The sequence below is a fragment of the Nicotiana tabacum genome, chromosome 8 (assembly GCF_000715075.1).
Source record: "Nicotiana tabacum cultivar K326 chromosome 8, ASM71507v2, whole genome shotgun sequence".
Classification (NCBI taxonomy): domain Eukaryota; kingdom Viridiplantae; phylum Streptophyta; class Magnoliopsida; order Solanales; family Solanaceae; genus Nicotiana; species Nicotiana tabacum.
Window position 1 is genome coordinate 20,424,395 of NC_134087.1, and position 19,779 is coordinate 20,444,173.

At 37.6% G+C, this 19,779-nt stretch overlaps 1 protein-coding gene across 5 annotated transcripts; it reads left to right on the forward strand.

The window, feature by feature from the left end:
* Positions 1 to 228: 228 nt before the first annotated feature.
* LOC107810369 (uncharacterized) lies at positions 229 to 18,184 on the forward strand. Of its 5 annotated transcripts, XM_075219068.1 has the most exons (23): positions 229 to 417; positions 813 to 856; positions 972 to 1,035; positions 1,313 to 1,427; positions 1,507 to 1,583; positions 1,707 to 1,804; positions 3,232 to 3,403; positions 4,068 to 4,290; positions 4,815 to 4,941; positions 6,187 to 6,296; positions 6,419 to 6,511; positions 7,216 to 7,347; positions 7,467 to 7,600; positions 8,007 to 8,096; positions 8,216 to 8,289; positions 13,360 to 13,534; positions 13,622 to 13,693; positions 14,858 to 14,897; positions 15,600 to 15,877; positions 16,736 to 16,913; positions 17,001 to 17,212; positions 17,469 to 17,786; positions 18,029 to 18,184. In XM_075219068.1, exons 1-22 carry the CDS (start codon positions 361 to 363, stop codon positions 17,763 to 17,765), a joined length of 2,862 nt encoding a protein of 953 aa, XP_075075169.1. In that variant the 5' UTR covers positions 229 to 360; the 3' UTR covers positions 17,766 to 17,786; positions 18,029 to 18,184. The 5 variants fall into 5 exon arrangements, with proteins under 5 accessions (XP_075075169.1, XP_075075168.1, XP_075075170.1 ...); XM_075219067.1 differs by having other exon boundaries at positions 17,469 to 18,184; XM_075219069.1 differs by lacking the exons at positions 229 to 417; positions 813 to 856; positions 972 to 1,035; positions 1,313 to 1,427; positions 1,507 to 1,583 and having other exon boundaries at positions 3,203 to 3,403; positions 17,469 to 18,184.
* Positions 18,185 to 19,779: the final 1,595 nt, after the last annotated feature.

The window sequence follows — 19,779 nt, forward strand, 5'->3', positions numbered from 1 at the left end:
AGCAAAAAATAATAGAATATCGTTATTACTGGAACATTGAATTATTCTGCTTTTTGGTCTTTTATCAGTGAGATGGCATTAACATTTTGGTCAAATACGCTTCACCGTACAGTCTGACGCCGTTATAGCCCAACCGTTATGTTCTCCCACTCTCCGGGTCTATGCACATGCACACATGATTAATACTTAATTCTCTCACCAGTTGATCCATTATTCCATTCTTCGTTAATTAGCGAGGATTGAGATAGAATTAGTCAACAAGAAAATGTTATAGTTATCAACATAATTGGAGACATTATCTTTGAAATTGTCCTGTATTTAAACAAATTGCGAACTGCAATTTGATTTCTGCAAAAATTAATGGCATCAATTAGCAAAATACCAAGCTCTGCAAAGGATGAGGATCTAGAAGAGGAGGTATATTCTTACGTCTGTTTAAATTTGTTTTTATGATTATTTTACGGTGATAAATTTAATGTAATTATTAATCTAACACCAAGTTGGAATAGTTCTGGCAAAACTATACAATGCTCTTACAAATCGTCTATACAAGTCGGAATTTCTTCGTGATTGGCGGTTGTATCAGAGGTGGATCCTTAACTTGAAATAGATTAAAGCTATACTCTGTAGTTCGGATTGTATCTCAGGAAAGTAAACTGGTGCGTTGCAACAGAAAGGAGGGAACTTGTAAATCATTAGTGGAAAAACTTTAGAATATCTTAGACATTGGGGTTTCAGTGTTGTAATTGTCGAAGGAACGCAAATTGAGCTAATTGACCTGGTTCTCAAATTGTTTTTATTATTTATTGCAGATTGAACATTTTGATGATTTTACCCTGGCCTCTTCGTGGGAAAGGTACTTAATTAACCATAAGAATTTACTGCATTTGGTTATTTTGTCCTCAAAGCTTAGATCACAATGTAGACATAGGATGATAGGAGCATAGAATCTGAAGTTACTAAATTTGTAGGTTCATATCTGAGATAGAGGCAGTTTGCAGGCAGTGGTTGGCTGATGGCACCAAGAATTTGCTGGTATGATTTATCATGTCTTTGAAATGTTTATGATATTGTCCAGGTGCTGGCATATATCAATTCCTGTCCAATCCAAATGACATGGGACTTAGTCTCGTCGTGATGCTTTGACTTGTATAATACTTGATAGAGGTTTTATTCAGTTTTTCAGCAAGTAGTTTCTTGAGAAAATACTAAATTGAATTATACTTTGAAGAGTGACCAACAGGTATTTTGATGTTGTTCATGGATTTCTTTTTTTTCTTTTTTTGTATTTTGCATATTATTTTAATGACAGAAAAATGGTGCTATTAGTGTGAATATCTCTGAGGACCTATATAAGGTCAAAACTGACCTGAAGTATGCGATGAAAAGCTATTGCATGGAGTACTATTTTGGAACACATAATGATGGTATGAAAATTTTCTGCTGTAAAAATCCAGCTGAGAGCTAGTGTTCTCATTTTTTGACTTATGTGTCTCCTTGATTTAGTTGGTCGAGGAAAAGGAAATGACTGGAGTTGTGCATTGCATGATCTGCAACTGTCTTTTGGGGTGAATGAGTTCCTGGTATCTCTATCTCTCTCCCCTCACTCGTGTCCATACAGAAGGATGACCTGTTTCTTGTATATTTAGTACCTTGATCTAGGTTATATTGTTTTACTCTCTCTCAATTCTGAGTGCTCATCTTAGGTGATTGCTCCTCAAAGTGCCAGTGGAGTGGTTCTTGATGGACCGGAGGCCAGCAAGCTTCTAAGTGCAGTTGCTATTGCCTTGTCAAATTGTTCCTGGTATGTTCTCACATGGTGATACTATTCTATGTACTTTATTCCTGTAGTGTTTTTAGTAATTCAAGCACTCATCCTTCTTTTCCAAAATCGTTCGCTAAAAAAAGGGTAGGCCGGTGTACAAAGCATCCCACATTCATGCAGAGTCCGACGAAGGGTCGCACCCCAAGGGGTGTGATGTAGACAATGTTATTAAAAGCGAAAAGCGCAAAAAAGCTCTTAGGTCTAGTGGGGATTTAAGCGCAAAGTGCAGATAAAGCATGGGCTTTAATGAAGAAAGACGCAAATGGGAAAAAACTACAAATATATAGGTGTAGTTCTAGACTAATATCTATAAGCATGAATACCAAATATATGGATAAAGAAATTGAAGAAAATTTATGATAAAATAAAATATCAATTGTTTAGTGTCGCCCCTTCAGGATTATGTTCATTGGCAAGGAAAAATATGCCTCAGAGCCTTGATGACAACACTAAAGCGCCGCTAAGCGAGGCGAAGCACTCAACATATTTTGAGCCTCGCTTCAGGGCTTAAGCGCGCCTTTGATCGCGCTGGATGTAGAGCCTTGAGCAAAATCCTGTCAGAGGTTGATGAGGCTAAAACAAAGGAGATATAAATGGAAACAGAATAGTATTTTCCTGCTTCTGAGTAACATTTTTGAATTGAATGTATGAAATTTGTAGTTAATATGAAGTAAGTGATGTTGGTTTATTAGGAATCACGAGTAGGAAAAGGCTATGTTTCATATATTTTCCTTTTGGCAAGCAGCACATGTTTCAAATGTTCCCTTTTTAAAAAAAGAGTAAAACTGAAAGTCCTTGAAATTCTTTAATTACCCCGACTTTATGAATTTCCTCAGCTCTCCAAACAATTAAAGAGAGGCTAAAATTGAACGCCGTATTGTAAACTTCAAGAACTTTCGTGGTGCTTTTTTCTGAGTAATGTGTTAAAACTGAGCATTAAAGGGGGAATCAGATTTATCTAACTTGAAACTTTTACTTGGAAAGCTGTATATATTAATTTGCATGAATAGAACATTCCATCAATAAGAAAAGCCATTATGCCAGTACTATTAAAAGTAGCAACCTATAAAAAGATGTAGACTTTTCAATGCACCTTTATTTCTCTCTGTTAAAAAGGGGCTTTGAAAAACGCCGCGTTGTTATTAAAAAGGGGACTGAAAAAATGCAGAGACGAATAAGACACTAGAATAGACCACAACATATTGAAACTGAGGTTTAAAATTCTCACATTTCCAAGCTAAATTTGCTGGAACTTCTTATCTGCTTCACTAAAGTTGAAGTCATATCTGTACTTCGGTCTTCTTCATGAACTGACAATGCTCAACTCTTGGCTTTATATTTGTTATACTTCTTCCCATTCTGTAATGAACAATGTAGGAAATAGTTGATATGCTCACACCATGCAGTTTGTGGCCAGCATTTGTTCCAGTGCATGTTCCTTCTCGTAAAGCATACATTGGCATCCAGAACATGGGAACCCTTTACACTAGACGATTTGAAGCTGACCGTATAGGTAGCCAGGTGCCATTGAAGCTTATGCATCTGGAGGGATTGTATGAGCTATTTGTTACTAAATTTGTAAGTTCTTCTTGTGTAGACTTTCGATATTCCAAGTGATTTGTAGATTCTGATGGTTAGTAGATCTTGCGAGCCTCGATGATATGCTGCATCTCCTAAAGTGTAAACAGAACTTCATGTTTGATGTTCCATGACCTACTTTTACAGAGTTTGCATTTGGTAGATCTAAGTTTTTGTGCTTTACTCTTTTTGTTAGATGATATTTACATTCTGGCATAGCAGCATATTGAATTCATGTCCAGAATGATTCTTTATCTTGCCCCCATTTAAAATCATATTTTGGATATCCTCCTTATGCGTTAATTTAATCGGCCTTTTAGTGACATGACAAGGGAGGGATAACCTGGTGGTAATGACTCTCCACCTCCAACTGTAAGGTTGGGGGTTTGAGTCACCAAAGGAGCAAAGTGGAAAAAGGGTCAGTATTGGGCTCCTGTAAAGGAAGTTTGGGGGTAGGTTTACCGATATAAAAAAATAAATTTTATAACATACTCACACGCCTCTAAAATGTTTCTATGCCCAGCTATTAGCCTAAATGAATTATATGTTCTCGAAAATTGCATCTATTCTTGCTTTCAAGGTATTAGATTACTTGCTCTATGAGCTTTTGATTATATTCGGCTAATGTGCTTCCAACATGTCTATCTTGAATTCCTTGCTCAAGGCCTTCTCCAATATGGACCTGTCCATGCATCTTTTTCAAGTCAATCTCAAGATGAAGCTGACCTATCGTACACTTCCCTACGATGAGGATTCTGATGTACAAGAACCTGAGGGAGGCATTACAGAAGCAGGGGGAAGTCCCAAAAGCAAACATCATAATAGAAAACCATGGGATGACGATTGTCCTTGGAGTGAGTGGTACTCTGCGGAGGACCCAGTAAAAGGTAATTATGTTTCTGAGAGAGTAATACCTGTATCAACTATATTTCCTGTCATCAGATCTTGTCGGAGCTCATTAGAGGGAGTGACATGAGACCATCTTAGCCTGATTTTGCTGACTTGCTGCTTTAAGTTCTCATAATTGGATGTTTGGATCTTTACTCATAACTGGGAGCTCTTCTTAGAATGACTTTTATGAATAAAGGAGCCACTATTTTTCTTTTTATTAAGTACCCGGTTTTTGGCCTTACCATTATTCGGGAGTGCTTTGAGGAAAATTATCGTTCTATTACCAACTCTGAACATTGAGATGGAAAGGATTTTTAAGAGGCTTTAACTGGAGAGAATGTCTTTCTTTTGGCGGTTGTAATACTCTAGTTCATTTTTTTTTTCTATCCCCACTATTACTTTTTTTGTATATTATTTGCTTAGAAATTTTAAGGTGTTGGTACAAAAGATTGATCTTAGTCTAATTCTTTCTTCTCTGTCCACTAGTGTTATTTACTACATGTGTTCGTTAATGATGCAGGTTTTGAGCTGCTTACTGCATGGTCTGAGAAGGCAATTGAGAGTTCACTAGAAATGGCTGAGCTGGAAAATGCTTCACCTCTTGAGGCTGAGAAGTGGTCGATATCTCCATGCTTATCTGAGATTCTGTAAGAGATAATCTGAATACAAGACTTGTTCTTCTTTCGCTAATGCATGCTCATGAAAAAAATAAAAGACTTGGGCCTTCTCACTACTTTCTTAATGAATTATATTGATACACACAATTAAATAAAACCTCCAAATATCCAGATGAATGTTTTTAATTGCTTTAGAAGTCGATGATTCAATGTAGCGAAAGAAAGTGATTATTTTTAAAGTATTTGCTCTACACTATAGCGGCTAGTCACTTTGCGTGACAAAAAGTCTTGATTATCATGGAAATATATAACAATATTGGCAGCAAGAAGCTTCAATGCTATGACATGATATTTCTCTGAACTTAAATTTTGACCGCTGGCCTAGTGACTTGATGAATGGGATGCTAACCACCCACAAGTGCAAGTTTTCCCTTCCAGTGGGTCTGGCTAATGCTTGTCCAAAAACTTCCCACTGGCAAAGGATAATGGGTAATACATGTTGTGACTCCTGTCTTGCCAATTCACTATCTATGCAGTAGTTTAAGAGATTTCAAGCTGTGTATCTTCCCAAACCATGCAGCTTTTCTTCAGTGAGGTAGATGAGCTTTCTAAACTAAATTTTCGACTAGGTATCGAAATGAATCGTCATCTTCTTGTAGCATTTTGGTGAGTCTCTAATTCTACATTAAGAGGAGGGAATTGACACTGTAATGCTTTAAACGCTCTGCCAAATATACTTTAGAAATAGTGAAATTTAATTTGTTTTCATTCTTTTCTTGCCTCATTTATTTATTTTGCTTTTGGGGTGTTACTGAGTGGAAGGAGGGCTATCTATAGTTGAAACATTGAGTTCTGCAAAATTGACCAGTTGCATCAAAATCCACTGAAGGATGCTTTTATCCAAGATTAAGCTTCTCCATAATGTCCTAGCTATCACATTAGAGGTGGCAGGGTCTTTAGAAATCATGTTTCTAATAGTTTTTTCTGATTTTCTGACTCTTAACTCGCTTGTACTATCTTTCTGGTTATGTTATTCTTACTATTCTGTTGTCGCATTTCATCCTCTTGTGCCGAGGGTCTATCAGAAATCACCTCTCTACCCCAGGGTAGGGGTAAGGTCTGCGTACACACTACCCTCCTCAGACCTCACTTGTGGGATTATACTGGGTGGTTGTCGTTGTTGTAATAATTTCTTCTGATTCAGTCTTTATTGGTTTTGACTGAACTTTGTGCACCAGTTTGGAGTCTCATTTCATAAGCATTTGGTGTATTCAGAAGTGCTGATTCTGATGGAAAGAGAATTGGATTTGCATCGCAGTTGCAGCTTTTAATTGATGCTTTGCTTATGTCACTGGAAACACAATTTGTGGAAGATTTTGTTTCAGGTTCTATAAATGTGCACACACCATCTGCAATTTTCTGATTAATCGGGCTGCAATGTCAGACTTGGGATACATGTAAAGTTGTTAGATTCTAACACTTGTTTCCTAATCTGCTTTTTTTGCAGTAGAGCACTCAAGACCTGAGAATTTAAAGTCTACTGCCGTCATACCTCCCCCAACTGTCCTTGATCGTGTGCTTAAAGACCTATTTTATGAGGGTATAGCACGAGTTCTAATTCTCTCTAATTGTAGCATTTCTATGTCTCCCGCTTGGGGCTGCATAAATGCACCTGCAATTCTGAAATGTATATGCTGCTTCCAGAGGTCCTTTGATAGACAATACCACTCTGTGGTTCTATACTTTCTTTTACTTACTATACGGTTTGATATTATGATCAATGACTTTTATACATGAAAACACTGGTCTGAGAGAGAATTGGAGGCAGGGAAGGAGTTATAACAGCTTAGTGCTATCTCATTTTAACTTAAATGTTTGCTGTATATGCTCAGATTCTTTAAGTGCACTCAGCTACCAAAATCAACTAATGCTTCTATAAGTGAAAACCTTGAAGTTCAACAGCTTGATAGGGCAATTTAACCCCTCTTTTTGTTCTGTACTTAGATGCGTGTTTCATTAATCAGAAAAAAGAAAACTTATCATAGAGAAATGGCGTGGAGATATGTGAAGTCAGCTGGATTCTTGGCTGACCTAGCCATATTGAGGACAAGTATTTTGATATGTTTTTACTCCACAAATGATAGATCATTTTAACAAGAAGAAAATTTCAAAAAGATGTAATAGAAGTATTTTCTGCAGAATTTAATTGATCATATGGTCTTGGAGTTCCGAATTTCATGGTCCAAATGGAAGGAGAAACATTCAGTTGACTCATCTTGCTTTTATTCAAATTTGTTCATACAGTTGAAGCAGCCCAACCTGATTCTGCCGAAGGAGATCACAAATATTCCCGGACCATTAAAGGCGCTCCTCTTGAATCACTTTTTGGGCAGTTCTGTCTGCACGCTCTCTGGGTTGGTGATTGCAATATAAGGGGTACCTTCTAACTTATAATGTTCTGAATCAATTCAAGAAATCACTTCCTTTACATTCCTGCAACTTAAGTTAATTCAGGATTCTTTTTCTAAGATCTATTTCTCTGTGATGTTTATTAGCTATTGCAGCATTCTGGATAGAGTTTGTACGGGAAGTTCGCTGGTGCTGGGAAGAGTCACAGCCATTACCTAGAATGCCAGCCAATGGTGTAATTGACCTATCTACCTGTTTAATTAACCAGAAATTACACATGGTAAGTTGCAGGCAGTAATTCTTGAACAGTGTGACTTTTTTTTATGTCCACCAGCATACTCAGTCTTTTGACGTAGATGTAATGTGCAATATGACATGTAATCTCAAGCTTTATGATCTTATATCTTACAAACGTGGATCAGAGTTTCAACTTTTCTCAAAGCTGTTAGTATGTAATTCTCCTTATTGTGATGAGCTTCCTTAAGGATCTGTTGCCAAGTTCAGTCATAAATAGTGAATCTTTCTTAAGAAAAAGGTGGATCTTCTAAAATGATAAATATGGAGGTTTCATGAGTACTTGTGAATGACATGTTCCTTTGCCTTTTCTCTTAAATAATTTTCTTACAGATATGATAATGATAAATTATCTATCTGGTCTAATTATATTTTATCTCCCAAATATGTAGCTTGCAATTTGTATGGATAGAAAGCATCAGTTTAATCAAAAGGGTCCGAAGGCAGATGAAAATGGAGTTTTTCTTTCTGCTCGTATTAAGGTACTTTTATGACAATTTTTACGTTGTTATTTGTATTTAATGTTTTAAGTGTTTAAGAATGTCAAAGCATTGTTATAACTTAATGATCTGACAGGATATTAATTAACTGATTAATATAGGCAGACACTGAAGTCCAAAGTGTTATATCTTCTCAAGATGGAGATGCTCAGGCTTCTTGTTGGGAATGTGACAGGTGAAAAGCAAGTGAGAACCTTTTGTGTAAATTGTTAAATGCTAGCTACTTGTCTGCGAATCTAGTCTTTCTAAACTATGTGAGCTTCTCTGCTTTTTGACCACTTGTATTCTTGTCTATTTTACAATGCTGTGCTTTGTGAATGGAAAGTTTTGTGATTTCGTTATGGCTACTCAATATTTTTCGCTTAGCTTATTTATTTTCTCATGATGGAGGAATTGAAGCTCCTATGGTCCTAACGCCTGGTGATTTATGCTGCGGCAGTCTACATTCCATAAGTTGTATCTTGGCTGCTTCTTGATCCTGTTAGTTTCATTGTATAAATAGTAGTAAATAACCCTAATTCCATATGTATTAGGAGTAGGACATGTATTATATATATAGGGCTCATTGTATCATTGTCATTATCAATCAATAAGATTTTTCTCCCGTGCATTCTCACATGGTATCAGAGCAATCGTGAGATATTTATCGATGTGCATAAATTCCAGCGACTCCGGGAAGAAAGAAAAAAAATAGCTTTTTTCCGGCAAAACAGTACTGTCCGCAGAAAAAGTCCATATCCATTGGTGTTGTGCAAAAAAAACCAACACCACCACGAGATAGATCATCTTCCGGCGACCAAACCCTAAAAATTTCTCCGACAGAAACCCTTCCACGCGCCCTCACGCGCCGCCGGGAGAATATTTTCCGGCAAGTCTTCCGGCCATTTTTTGGCCGAGCTTCTTCAGGACAGCCTGGTCGCACAGCAATTCCGAGTCCATTGGTACTATTTCCGACATATTCCGACAACTTTGGAATTTTCCGGCGAGCTACAATGATTTTTCCGGCGTGAACAGTGATCCCCAACAATTTTTTGCTTTTTCCGGCACGATATTATAATGGAATTCGTACCTGAAGCCTTTAACTCACAATCCGTTGGATTAAATGCAATAAATCCAATCCAGAAGGTTTCTTTACCGGATTATATTGAGTTCCTTCAGTACAAAGCACGTAAACAGACATCTTCAGGATTAACCTCCGTTGTTCCAACAAATAGTAGCATGACCGGTGTCTCCCAATCTTTACCTTCTGAGTCTTGGGTCATTGATTCAGGTGCATCTGATCATATTTCTGGTAACAAATCTCTTTTCACTAGTCTCATATTCTCAATCTCTTCCAACAGTCACAATGGCCAATGGGTCTCAAGCCATGACAACTGCAACATGTCAAGCAAGTTCACTTCCTTCGTTACCTTTAGACTCAGTTCTTTATGTTCCTGGTAGTCCTTTTAATCTCATAGCCGTTAGTTGCTTAGCCAAATCACTTAAATCTTCTATTTTATTTCTTGATGACCTTGTTTTCATACTGGAACGCAGTACAGGGCGGATCATTGGTACGGACGTGAATCAGATGGACTTTATTACCTTATCCTTGCAAAATCACATGGACTCGCATCTTGTCTTCCTCCAATAACTTCTCTCGTTACTGATTCACCAAATTTATTACATAAACGGTTAGGACATCCCAGTTTGTCAAAACTTCAGAAAATGGTACCTGGCTTATCTGACTTGTCCACTCTAGAGTGTGAGTCATGTCAGCTCGGTAAGCATACCCACTTCCATTTCCCGCGGCGTCTTGACAATCGAGTAGAGTTACCTTTTACTTTAGTCCATTCAGATGTTTGGGGTCCTAGTCGGGTTAGTTCTACCTTAGGATTCCGCTACTTTGTCAGTTTCATTGATGATTATTCTAGGTGCACTTGGATATTTTTGATGAAAAATCGATCTGAGTTGTTTTCTTTTTTTTAAACCTTCCATGCTGAAATTCAAAATCAATTTGGGGTTTCTATCCGCACATTTCGTAGTGATAATGCCTTAGAGTATTTGTCTTCCTCATTTCAGCATTTTATGAACTCCCATGGGATTATTCATCAAACATCTTGTCCGTACACATCTCAACAAAATGGGATAGCTGAAAGAAAGAATAAACATCTTATTGAAACTGCTCGTACCCTACTCATACAATCTCATGTTCCGCTGCGTTTTTGGGAGATGCAGTTCTTACATCTTGTTATCTTATTAATCGTATGCCATCTTCAGCTATCCAAAATCAAGTTCCATTCTCTGTCCTGTTTCCCCACTTACCTTTGTTCTCTTTTCCACCCCGTGTCTTTGGGAGTACGTGCTTTGTTCATGACCTTACTCTAGGAAAAGATAAGTTAGCTCCTCGTGCTCTTAAGTGCATATTTCTGGGTTACTCGAGAACGCAAAAGGGATATCGATGTTATTCTCCTGACCTTCAACGATTTCTTATGTCTGCTGATGTTACCTTTTTTGAAACCCAATCATACTTTACAGGTCCAGTTAATCACTTAGATATTTCTGAGGTGCTACCTGTTCCTTCTTTTGGAGATTCAGTCCCTATCTCCCATTCATCTTCCTCCATAGCTCCACCGCCTATAGTTCCAGTTCCAGTTCCACCAACTATAGCTCTAGTGCCACCACCTAGTCCAGTTCCACCAACTATAGCTCCAGTGCCACCACCTAGTCCAGTTCAACCTTCTACAGCTCCACCACTCCTAACTTATCATTGTCGTCCGCCTCCAGCATCAGGCCCAACTGATTCACGTCCTGCACCTAACCCTGCTAATATTGCGAACTTACCTCCTCTTAATCAACCGATTGTACTACGAAAAGGTATACGGTCCACACTTAATCCTAATCCTCATTATATCGGTTTAACTTACCATCGTCTCTTATCATCCCATTGTACATTTGTGTCATCTTTGTCCTCTGTTTCCATCCCTAAGTCTACAGGTGAAGCACTGTCTCATCCCGGATGGCGACAGGCTATGATTGGCGAGATGTCTGCTTTACATATGAGTGGTACTTGGGAGCTTGTTCCTCTTCCTTCAGGTAAATCGACTGTTGGTTGTCGTTGGGTGTATGCAGTCAAAGTTGGTCTAGATGGCCAGGTTGATCGACTTAAGGCTCGTCTTGTTGCCAAAGGATATTCTCAGATATTTGGACTCGATTACAGTGATACTTTCTCTCCCGTGGCTAAAATTGCATCAGTCCGCCTTTTTCTATCCATGACTGCTATTCGCCATTGGCCTCTCTATCAGTTGGACATAAAGAATGCTTTTCTTCACGGTGACCTTGCGGAAGAGGTTTATGTGGAGCAACCACCTGGTTTTGTTGCTCAGGGGTAGTCTAGTGACCTTGTATGTCGGTTGCGCCGGTCCCTCTATGGTCTAAAGCAGTCTCCTCGAGCCTGGTTTGGTAAGTTCAACATAGTTATTCAGGAGTTTGGCATGACTCGTAGTGAAGCTGATCACCCAATATTTTATCGACATTCTGCTTCAAATTTCTGTATTTATCTGGTCGTTTATGTTGACGATATTGTTATTACCGGCAATGATCAGGATGGTATTAGTAAGTTGAAGCAACATCTCTTTCAACACTTTCAGACTAAGGATCTGGGCAGATTAAAGTATTTTCTGGGTATTGAGGTCGCTCAGTCTAGCTCAGGTATTGTGATCTCACAACGGAAGTATGCCTTAGATATTTTTGAGGAGACAAGAATGACAGGTTGTAGACCTGTTGACACTCCGATGGATCTGAATTCTAAACTTCTGCCAGGACAGGGGGAGCCTCTTAGTGATCCTGCAAGATATAGGCGGTTGGTTGGTAAATTAAATTACCTCACAGTAACTAGACCTGACATTTCCTTTCCTGTGAGTGTTGTGAGTCAGTTTATGGATTCTCCCTGTGATAGTCATTGGGATGCAGTTGTCCGCATTCTTCGATATATAAAATCAGCTCCAGGCAAAGGCTTATTGTTTGAAGATCGAGGCCACGAGCAGTTCGTTGGATACTCAGATGCTGATTGGGCAGGATCACCTTCTGATAGACGTTCTACGTCTGGATATTGTGTCTTAGTAGGAGGAAATTTGGTGTCTTGGAAGAGCAAGAAACAAAATGTGGTTGCTCGGTCTAGTGCAGAAGCAGAATATCGAGCAATGGCTATGGCCACATGTGAGCTAATTTGGATCAAATAGTTGCTCAAGGAGTTGAAATTTGGTGAGATTAGTCAGATGGGACTTGTGTGTGATAATCAAGCTGCTCTTCATATTGCGTCAAATCCAGTGTTCCATAAGAGAACTAAACACATCGAGATTGACTCTCACTTTGTTAGAGAAAAGATACTCTCGGGAGATATTGCTACAAAATTTGTGAAGTCGAACGATCAGCTTGCTGATATTTTCACCAAGTCTCTCACTGGTCCTCATATTAGTTATATATGTAACAAACTCGGTACATATGATTTATATGCACTAGCTTGAGGGAGAGTGTTAGTTTCATTGTATAAATAGTAGTAAATAAACCTAATCCCATATGTATTAGGAGTAGGATATGTATTGTATATATAGGGCTCATTGTATCATTGTCATTATCAATCAATAAGATTTTTCTCCCGTGCATTCTCACAGATTCATTATTTTTTGCTAGTTGTTCTCAAAACTCTTATAAGTGATAATGGATTACATGGTTTGTTTTGACTCTAAAATAGGAATATTCCCACTTTTTCCACTGAGGGGAGTTTAACTTTTTTTTTTTTTTAATTTTGGTATTGATGGAAAATTAGATACTTGTTTTGGACCCTCTTTTACTTAAATGATGCTCCTTCAAGACAATGTCTAATCCAAATACTTAAATGTGCTGTTGGGTCAGGATGGGTGTCTCTTTATACTTTTTCCGCTACCTAAAGGATGACACGTTAATCCAAAATGATCTGCCCATTTCTCCTTTTTGTTCATCTTTTTGGGTTTTGATTTATTATTTGGGGTTGAGGCAAGGTTACCTATTTTAGGGGTAGTCCTCTTTGTCTTTGCCATTTGCTTACATCTGGATTGAGGTTCATAGGTTTTAAATTTGCAGCATCAGCAATAAATTGAGTCAGGGAGAAAGGCGTGCTTTTACGGTGCAATATGTGGATTTTTTATATTTCAAAAACTTACAAACCTGTATTACTTTTGAATATCTTCCCTTTGAACCGAACTGAATTGTTTTCCTGTTCTTTCTGCAGTCTATCAACACCAGATCAAGATCCTGCAAGTCATTTTTCAAGTTTTGAACATTCTGGTGCTGTGAAGTTAGGTGATCCAGAGCATTCGCCATGTATTAGGAGGGGATCGGCTGGTGTTATTGGGTCTATGATGCTTTTGAAATCTTACCAGAACATGCATGCTCCATTTACACAGGTTGATTTACCTGTACTGCTAAGTATTTATTGTTTTCATTTGCCTTCTGTTTCCTTCACAGTTTTAAATATGGGAAAATTATTATAGGATTCACCACTGATGACTGAAGACATGCATGAAGAACGTCTACAAGCTATTGAGGCCCTTGGTGATTCTTCTGTGAGCTCAAAACTCTTACAGATAACTCATTTTTCTAATTGATAATTATGAAATTTGCTGCTGTCACAATTCCTGTGGAGAGTCACCACATATTCTGAATCGAATGAAGAATGATGTCTAATATAGGAAGTTTATAGTTGGTGCATGAATGAACATTTAATATTTTACTGGTGAAACATATGCATGTGTCTTGGCTTCAGGTTATGTAGCACAAACAACACTGTTTTCTTCCACTTTTCTGCTTGTTGGTACTGAACCTGTTCTCTAAGAGAAATGTTATTGTCACTCCCACCAATTGTTACATCTACTTCTGCTTACGAAATTGTGAACAAGAACTGCACCAATTGTTAGATCGTCTCCTTAAGAAATTGTGAGCAAGCACTGCGCTGCAATTAGAATTTCAAGTAGATCTCCTAAAGACGATTAGTAGCTTGATGGCACTTGGAAAAGGAGTTTAAAGGGGCTCTGTAGGTACTTAAATCCATATGCACGTCTCAGTTAGCGAATTGTCCTTATTGATGTTCCTGAATATGTAGATTAAAAAATATTCAGTTGCATTCTGCTAATGATTGATATGGCTTAGAATAGCATAATCATGGTGAAGTGGTCTCCTTTCCACTCTAATTTATTACAGAGAATTTGTAATTCATCTATATACTATTAGAGCTGCAAAACTCTAAACTAATTACCATGATCTCTCCTAAAAGTCTAAAACTGATTCATTCCCTGTTCCCACTACTGAATACTGATTTCAACTCTTATAGGTTTTAGTCTCTCCACTCAACTCCACTCTCTCACATTTGAAGCCACCATAAAATTTCTCGTTCTTATTTTTATTTTATTTTAAATTCTTTAAAACACAGCATGACTTTGTATTCGTTAGCCACTCATGTCTAGAATGAACAACTAAAGATTATTTAAAATATTTGTACACAAAGTGCGCAAAATTGTATAGTTTTTGGATTATTCTGGTATTGGTTTGTGTTTTTTGAATATTCTAGTCTTGCTTGAAGGAAATATGCAGAGGTTTCTTACATTGTAATATTTCCTTGGAAAAACAGTTGTTTTCAGTTAAGCAATCCTTCAGTTGTTTCATGAAGTCTTACCTTTTCTACTATTAGTTTTATTTCATCTGACAATGGAATGCCTAATTCTCATTTACAGAGATTTTCCGCCCAACTAGAGAAAGACATTTTGTCATCAGGTAGTAACTTCTGTGCTCTTATTTTCTTCAAAATCCTTCCTTCTTGCTGTCGCACGTGTGCATGTGTTGTTGCTTTCTTATCAGTAATTGCAAGTAGAATTTAGCTAAAGCATCAAGTGAGCATCTTGAGACTCTACTTGTTGGCTGTTGTGTACTGAGAATATGGGATGCTTCGACAGTTTGGAAGTGCAAATAGATGGTTGTGCATCTTGCGGTGCCTAGAGCAAATCTGTGAATAATCAACACTTCTTCTGTTTTACCTCAAGGTTTTCGTGTGAAGCTGTTTCTCGAGCTGAAATATACCCTTATTAGTTTTTACTGCTGCAGAAAAATATATTAGTCATTAGCTGAACTTAGAGCAGGTCCATTTACGCTTATGAAAAAATTTCTAAAAAAATTAAGGATTTTTGGTCAAAAGTGTGGCTATGGTTACAATTTCTTCGTTCCAATTTGTGTTGTTATGGGGTTCTATTATGTCTGTTGTGTCGTCTAACCATGGAAGGAAAGTCAGCATGTTACGGTTCTTTTAGTACCGAGTATGAAACTGTAATCTATTGTTAGGTGCTACTACTCTGATCCATATCAGTAACTGTGTATAACAATGCATCATGCTCGACTTACATATTTCCATTATTATTTGCTTGCTGATATTTGGAGATTTGATCTTCTTCCTTACTCTTTATTATCCTTGCGTTGTGCTAGATATGTCTGCATTTAAAGCAGCAAATCCAGATGCTGTGTTTGAAGATTTCATCCGCTGGCATTCACCCAGGGACTGGGAAAATGATGATAATATGGAGAAGGGAGTATCTCAAATTAATGCAGTGGTAGAGTCAACATATGATTGGCCACCTCGTGGAAAACTATCGGAAAGAATGTCTGAGCATGGGAATTTATGGAGAAAGATATGGAACGAGGCACCTCCATTGTCAGCTTCTGAGCAGAAGCCCCTTCTGGATCCAAATCAAGAAGGAGAAAAGGTATACTGGGATTCATTGCGTACTTGCATAACTTCCAGGCTCATTTATATATTTTTAGTATAAGTGATCCATTGTAAAGCTTCAAGAGAATTTCAATATTTAAGCAGACAAAGTGCAGGTTTTGATCTTTGAATTAGAGCTTGGGGGGTTTATTTCCCTCAGACTAGTTGAAGGGGGAATATTTGGTCATCCGCCAGAGGCTAAAATTTGGAGACTCCTGAGCAACAACAACAATAACAACAAACCCCGCGTAATCCCACAAAGTGGGATTTGGGGGAGGGTAACGTGTACGGAGACCCTACCCCTACCTTTGAAGGTAGAGAGACTGCTTCCGATAGTCCTTACTCCTGAGCATTTCTCCAAAATTTAAACAACCCCACAGGCTTCTGCCATGTGTTAGCAGTTTTCCATATTCATCTATTGCCCCTCTTTAATCCAGACAGATGATCCTTACATCTTCTAATAACAACAACAACAACAACAACAAAAAACCCAGTTTGATCCCATAAATGGGGTCTGGGGAGGGTAATGTGTACGCAGACCTTACCCCTACCTCATAGAGATAGAGAAGTTGTTTCCGATAGACCCCCGGCTCAAGGATCCTTACATCTTCTAATCTTTCTCCAAATGAGCCTCGTCTATGAATTCTTGAATCACTTGCAGTGTTAATGACCTGAGAGTTTGGGTCAGGGTAGCTGAGCTGTTGAGGTTTTTCGGGCATAGATAAGGATCAATAAAGAAAGGGTACAGAGGGCAGTGAAATTGCAAAATGTTTTTATAGTTTTGTAAATTCCACTGAAATACTCGTATTTTTTACTAACTTCTTGATTTGAGATTTGTATCATTCAACTTGTGTAGGTTCTTCATTATTTGGAAACACTGCGGCCATATCAGTTGTTGGAACAAATGGTTTCTACTGCTTTTAGAGCAACAGCTGACACACTAAATAAAACGTCATTTGGAGGTCTAAAGCAGATGACCACCAGAATTGAACAACTTTACCTCACCATGTCAACGACTCTCAGATGCTTGCAAAGTACATTTGTTGGTCCAGTATGTTATTGCGTTATAAGTAAATTTTTACGAGCTCTTTATAGGTTGGCCCTTTTTTTTTTGTATGCAGCAAATAGCATTTCTGTTGATGCTGAAGATATTAAAGACCTGAAGCGGCTCTGTACAACTTTTGCACATGTCGAGAATTTGATAACACTTGCTGCATCTCTTCATCGCAAGTTCATGCAAGCACCACGTCTATCAGAATCAATCTTCAATGACTACGATAACTTCCATGTACCAAAACTTGGAACAGTCTCAATTGGTCGTGATGTGAAAAAGGTACGATTCTTTGCTCTTGTTCCGTCTCTTTTGCTATTTCAAGAATATTTTTTTTCCTGAATGCTATTCCAAGAATGGCAGTAATATCTTGGTCAAGAATTATTAACGCTTCTCCCAACATTAACTTAACTCTTTGCCACTCACTTTAGCCTTTGTGGCTGAATATGTCAATTTTTGTGCATAAACCAGGCTAAATGACCTGTGCCTCTATCTCTTGCTTTCTCATTTTATAAGCGTGCAACTTTTGTTATGTCAGGTTTTCAATAATGAACAAGAAGTTAGGCAAGGAGAGAGAGAAGTAATTGCAAGCATGTTCACCCCTCCTACTGCAAATCAATTATGGAGGAAAGTATTAAGCATGGGAAATCTTCTCAATGGCCATGAACCAGCGTCGAGAGAGATCATATTTACCAAACGTGATCACCTTTGCGAAAATTACTATGTTGGTCATGCTCCGAGGGGTTATCAACAAGAATTTGAAACATACAGAATGTACATATGCGGAACCTCAAATGATCTGGGTGTGGCACTAGCAGTTACCTCTTGTGACTAGTTTTGTCATCACAGGACTAAGGTAAATTTATTGTCATTTCTCTTGGTAGTACATATCTGTCCGTTCTTTTATTCGTGTTCCATTGATATGCCATGCGTTTGAATTTTCTAATTTGTTTGAGTAGGCTCTTGATTATCACATCTTTTCACCCTTTCCTTATTAACCTAAGGAGTTTTTTCTTTTTTCTTTTTGCCGTGTCGTTTTTCTTCAATTTTCTAGCAAATGGCATGTCGCAATAAGTTACCATTCTATTTTTTTTTCAGTTCACAGTGACTACTATGCAAAGGGTTCTTTATACAAATAGTCGGTCGGATTCACTTTTTTTTAGCTGGTGATTATATATTGATAGACATATTAGACATGAATTATATATATATAAATGGATGTCGGCTGTTCAGGTTATATAAATGAATTATCTATCATTGTTCATTCATTTTTCTATCTAATCATCAAACACCCTTCAACGAAGACGTCTGAAAGAATAAAGTTTCCCTTATGTTTCAACCAATCAGACGGTTTTCCATGATTGGCAGGCAAGATCCGGGACCAGATCGATGTGGCTTCTTGTCCTTTTAGCTTATTGACCTTTATTTTCACCAAAAATGTTCTCATTTCTCTTTACCAAATAAAAACGATAACTTAACTCACGAATAAGAAATTTGCAAAGTTACAAGAAGGAAATTGCAGTATATTAGTTGTAATTTCATAAAGGCGCGCAATGGATGCTCAAGCGTTCATCCATTATATCTTAACGTCTCCATTTAAGATTTTCGTCGTTTGGTACATGAGATAAGAATAATAATTCTGGAATAAAATTTGAGGTTAACTTTATTCCATGTTTGATTTGGGGAATTAACTAATCTCTGGATAACTTTTACACTAATAAAATGGTATGATTAGTTATCTCACATAGAATGTGGGATAACTAATTCCATGAGATATCCCACTATTGTACCAAACGATCCTAAGTTTTCCAAAATTACTCTTCTTTACTCTCTAATAGTTTCATATGATGCAATCTAATACTACTATACAGGAAAGGGTAAAGGGTAGCCAGTGCATAAAGCTTCTCGCATTGACGCAGGGTCAGGGGAAGGGCCGCACCTCAAGGGGTGTGATGTAGACAACTTACCTTAATGGAAGTATTAATGACCGTTTCGATAGCTCGAACTCGTGACGTATGAATCATACGGAGATAACATTATCTTTGCTCCAAAATTCTACTTCTAATACTACTATAGAGGAAATGAAGTATTTAAAGGAATAGATAGCAAATAAATGAAAATTTGCTAGTATATGCTTCTCAAAAGAGAAAAGCTAAAAGAACACTGGACTGGAGTACCCTACCCACTAAAACATCTGCCTTTGAGTGGCTAAATGCAATTACTTTGTAGAAATGGGAGGCAAAAGTAATGAAGATATCATATGAAGGGCCCTCTTCTAAAGAATCCAAATCTCCTGAAGGGTCCTTTCAAAAGGGAATTTTATTTTCCATATGCTTCTTCCTATTATATATGCTAACCGTCTTTACCTTTTTTAATTCATCAATCAATGGTCGTTTGGTACGAAGAATAGTTATAATACAGGGATTATATTGTTATGAATTAGTTATGTTGGGATTAGTAATACATGGAGTAATAATACATTATTACATGAATTATTTTTTGTTGGTGGTTTGGTTCGTTGCACTAAAATTGAATATACAAGCTATTATCTAAACAACAACAACGACCCAGTAAAATCCCACTAATGGTGTCTGGGAAGGGTAGTGTGTACACAGACCTTACCCCTACTCCGAGAGAGTAGAGAGATTGTTTCCGAAAGAACCTCGACTCAAAAAAACTATTATCTAAAATACTTATTTTTTTTTCAAATGAAACCCTGTGAGTTTATAACTATATACCCTTGAATGTTGAACCTTCATCGGGTTCTAGGAAAAAGATAAGGATAATTTTGTCATTTTGATGCTTTATCCATATATAAGTTATACATAATACATGAATTGGATATTCCA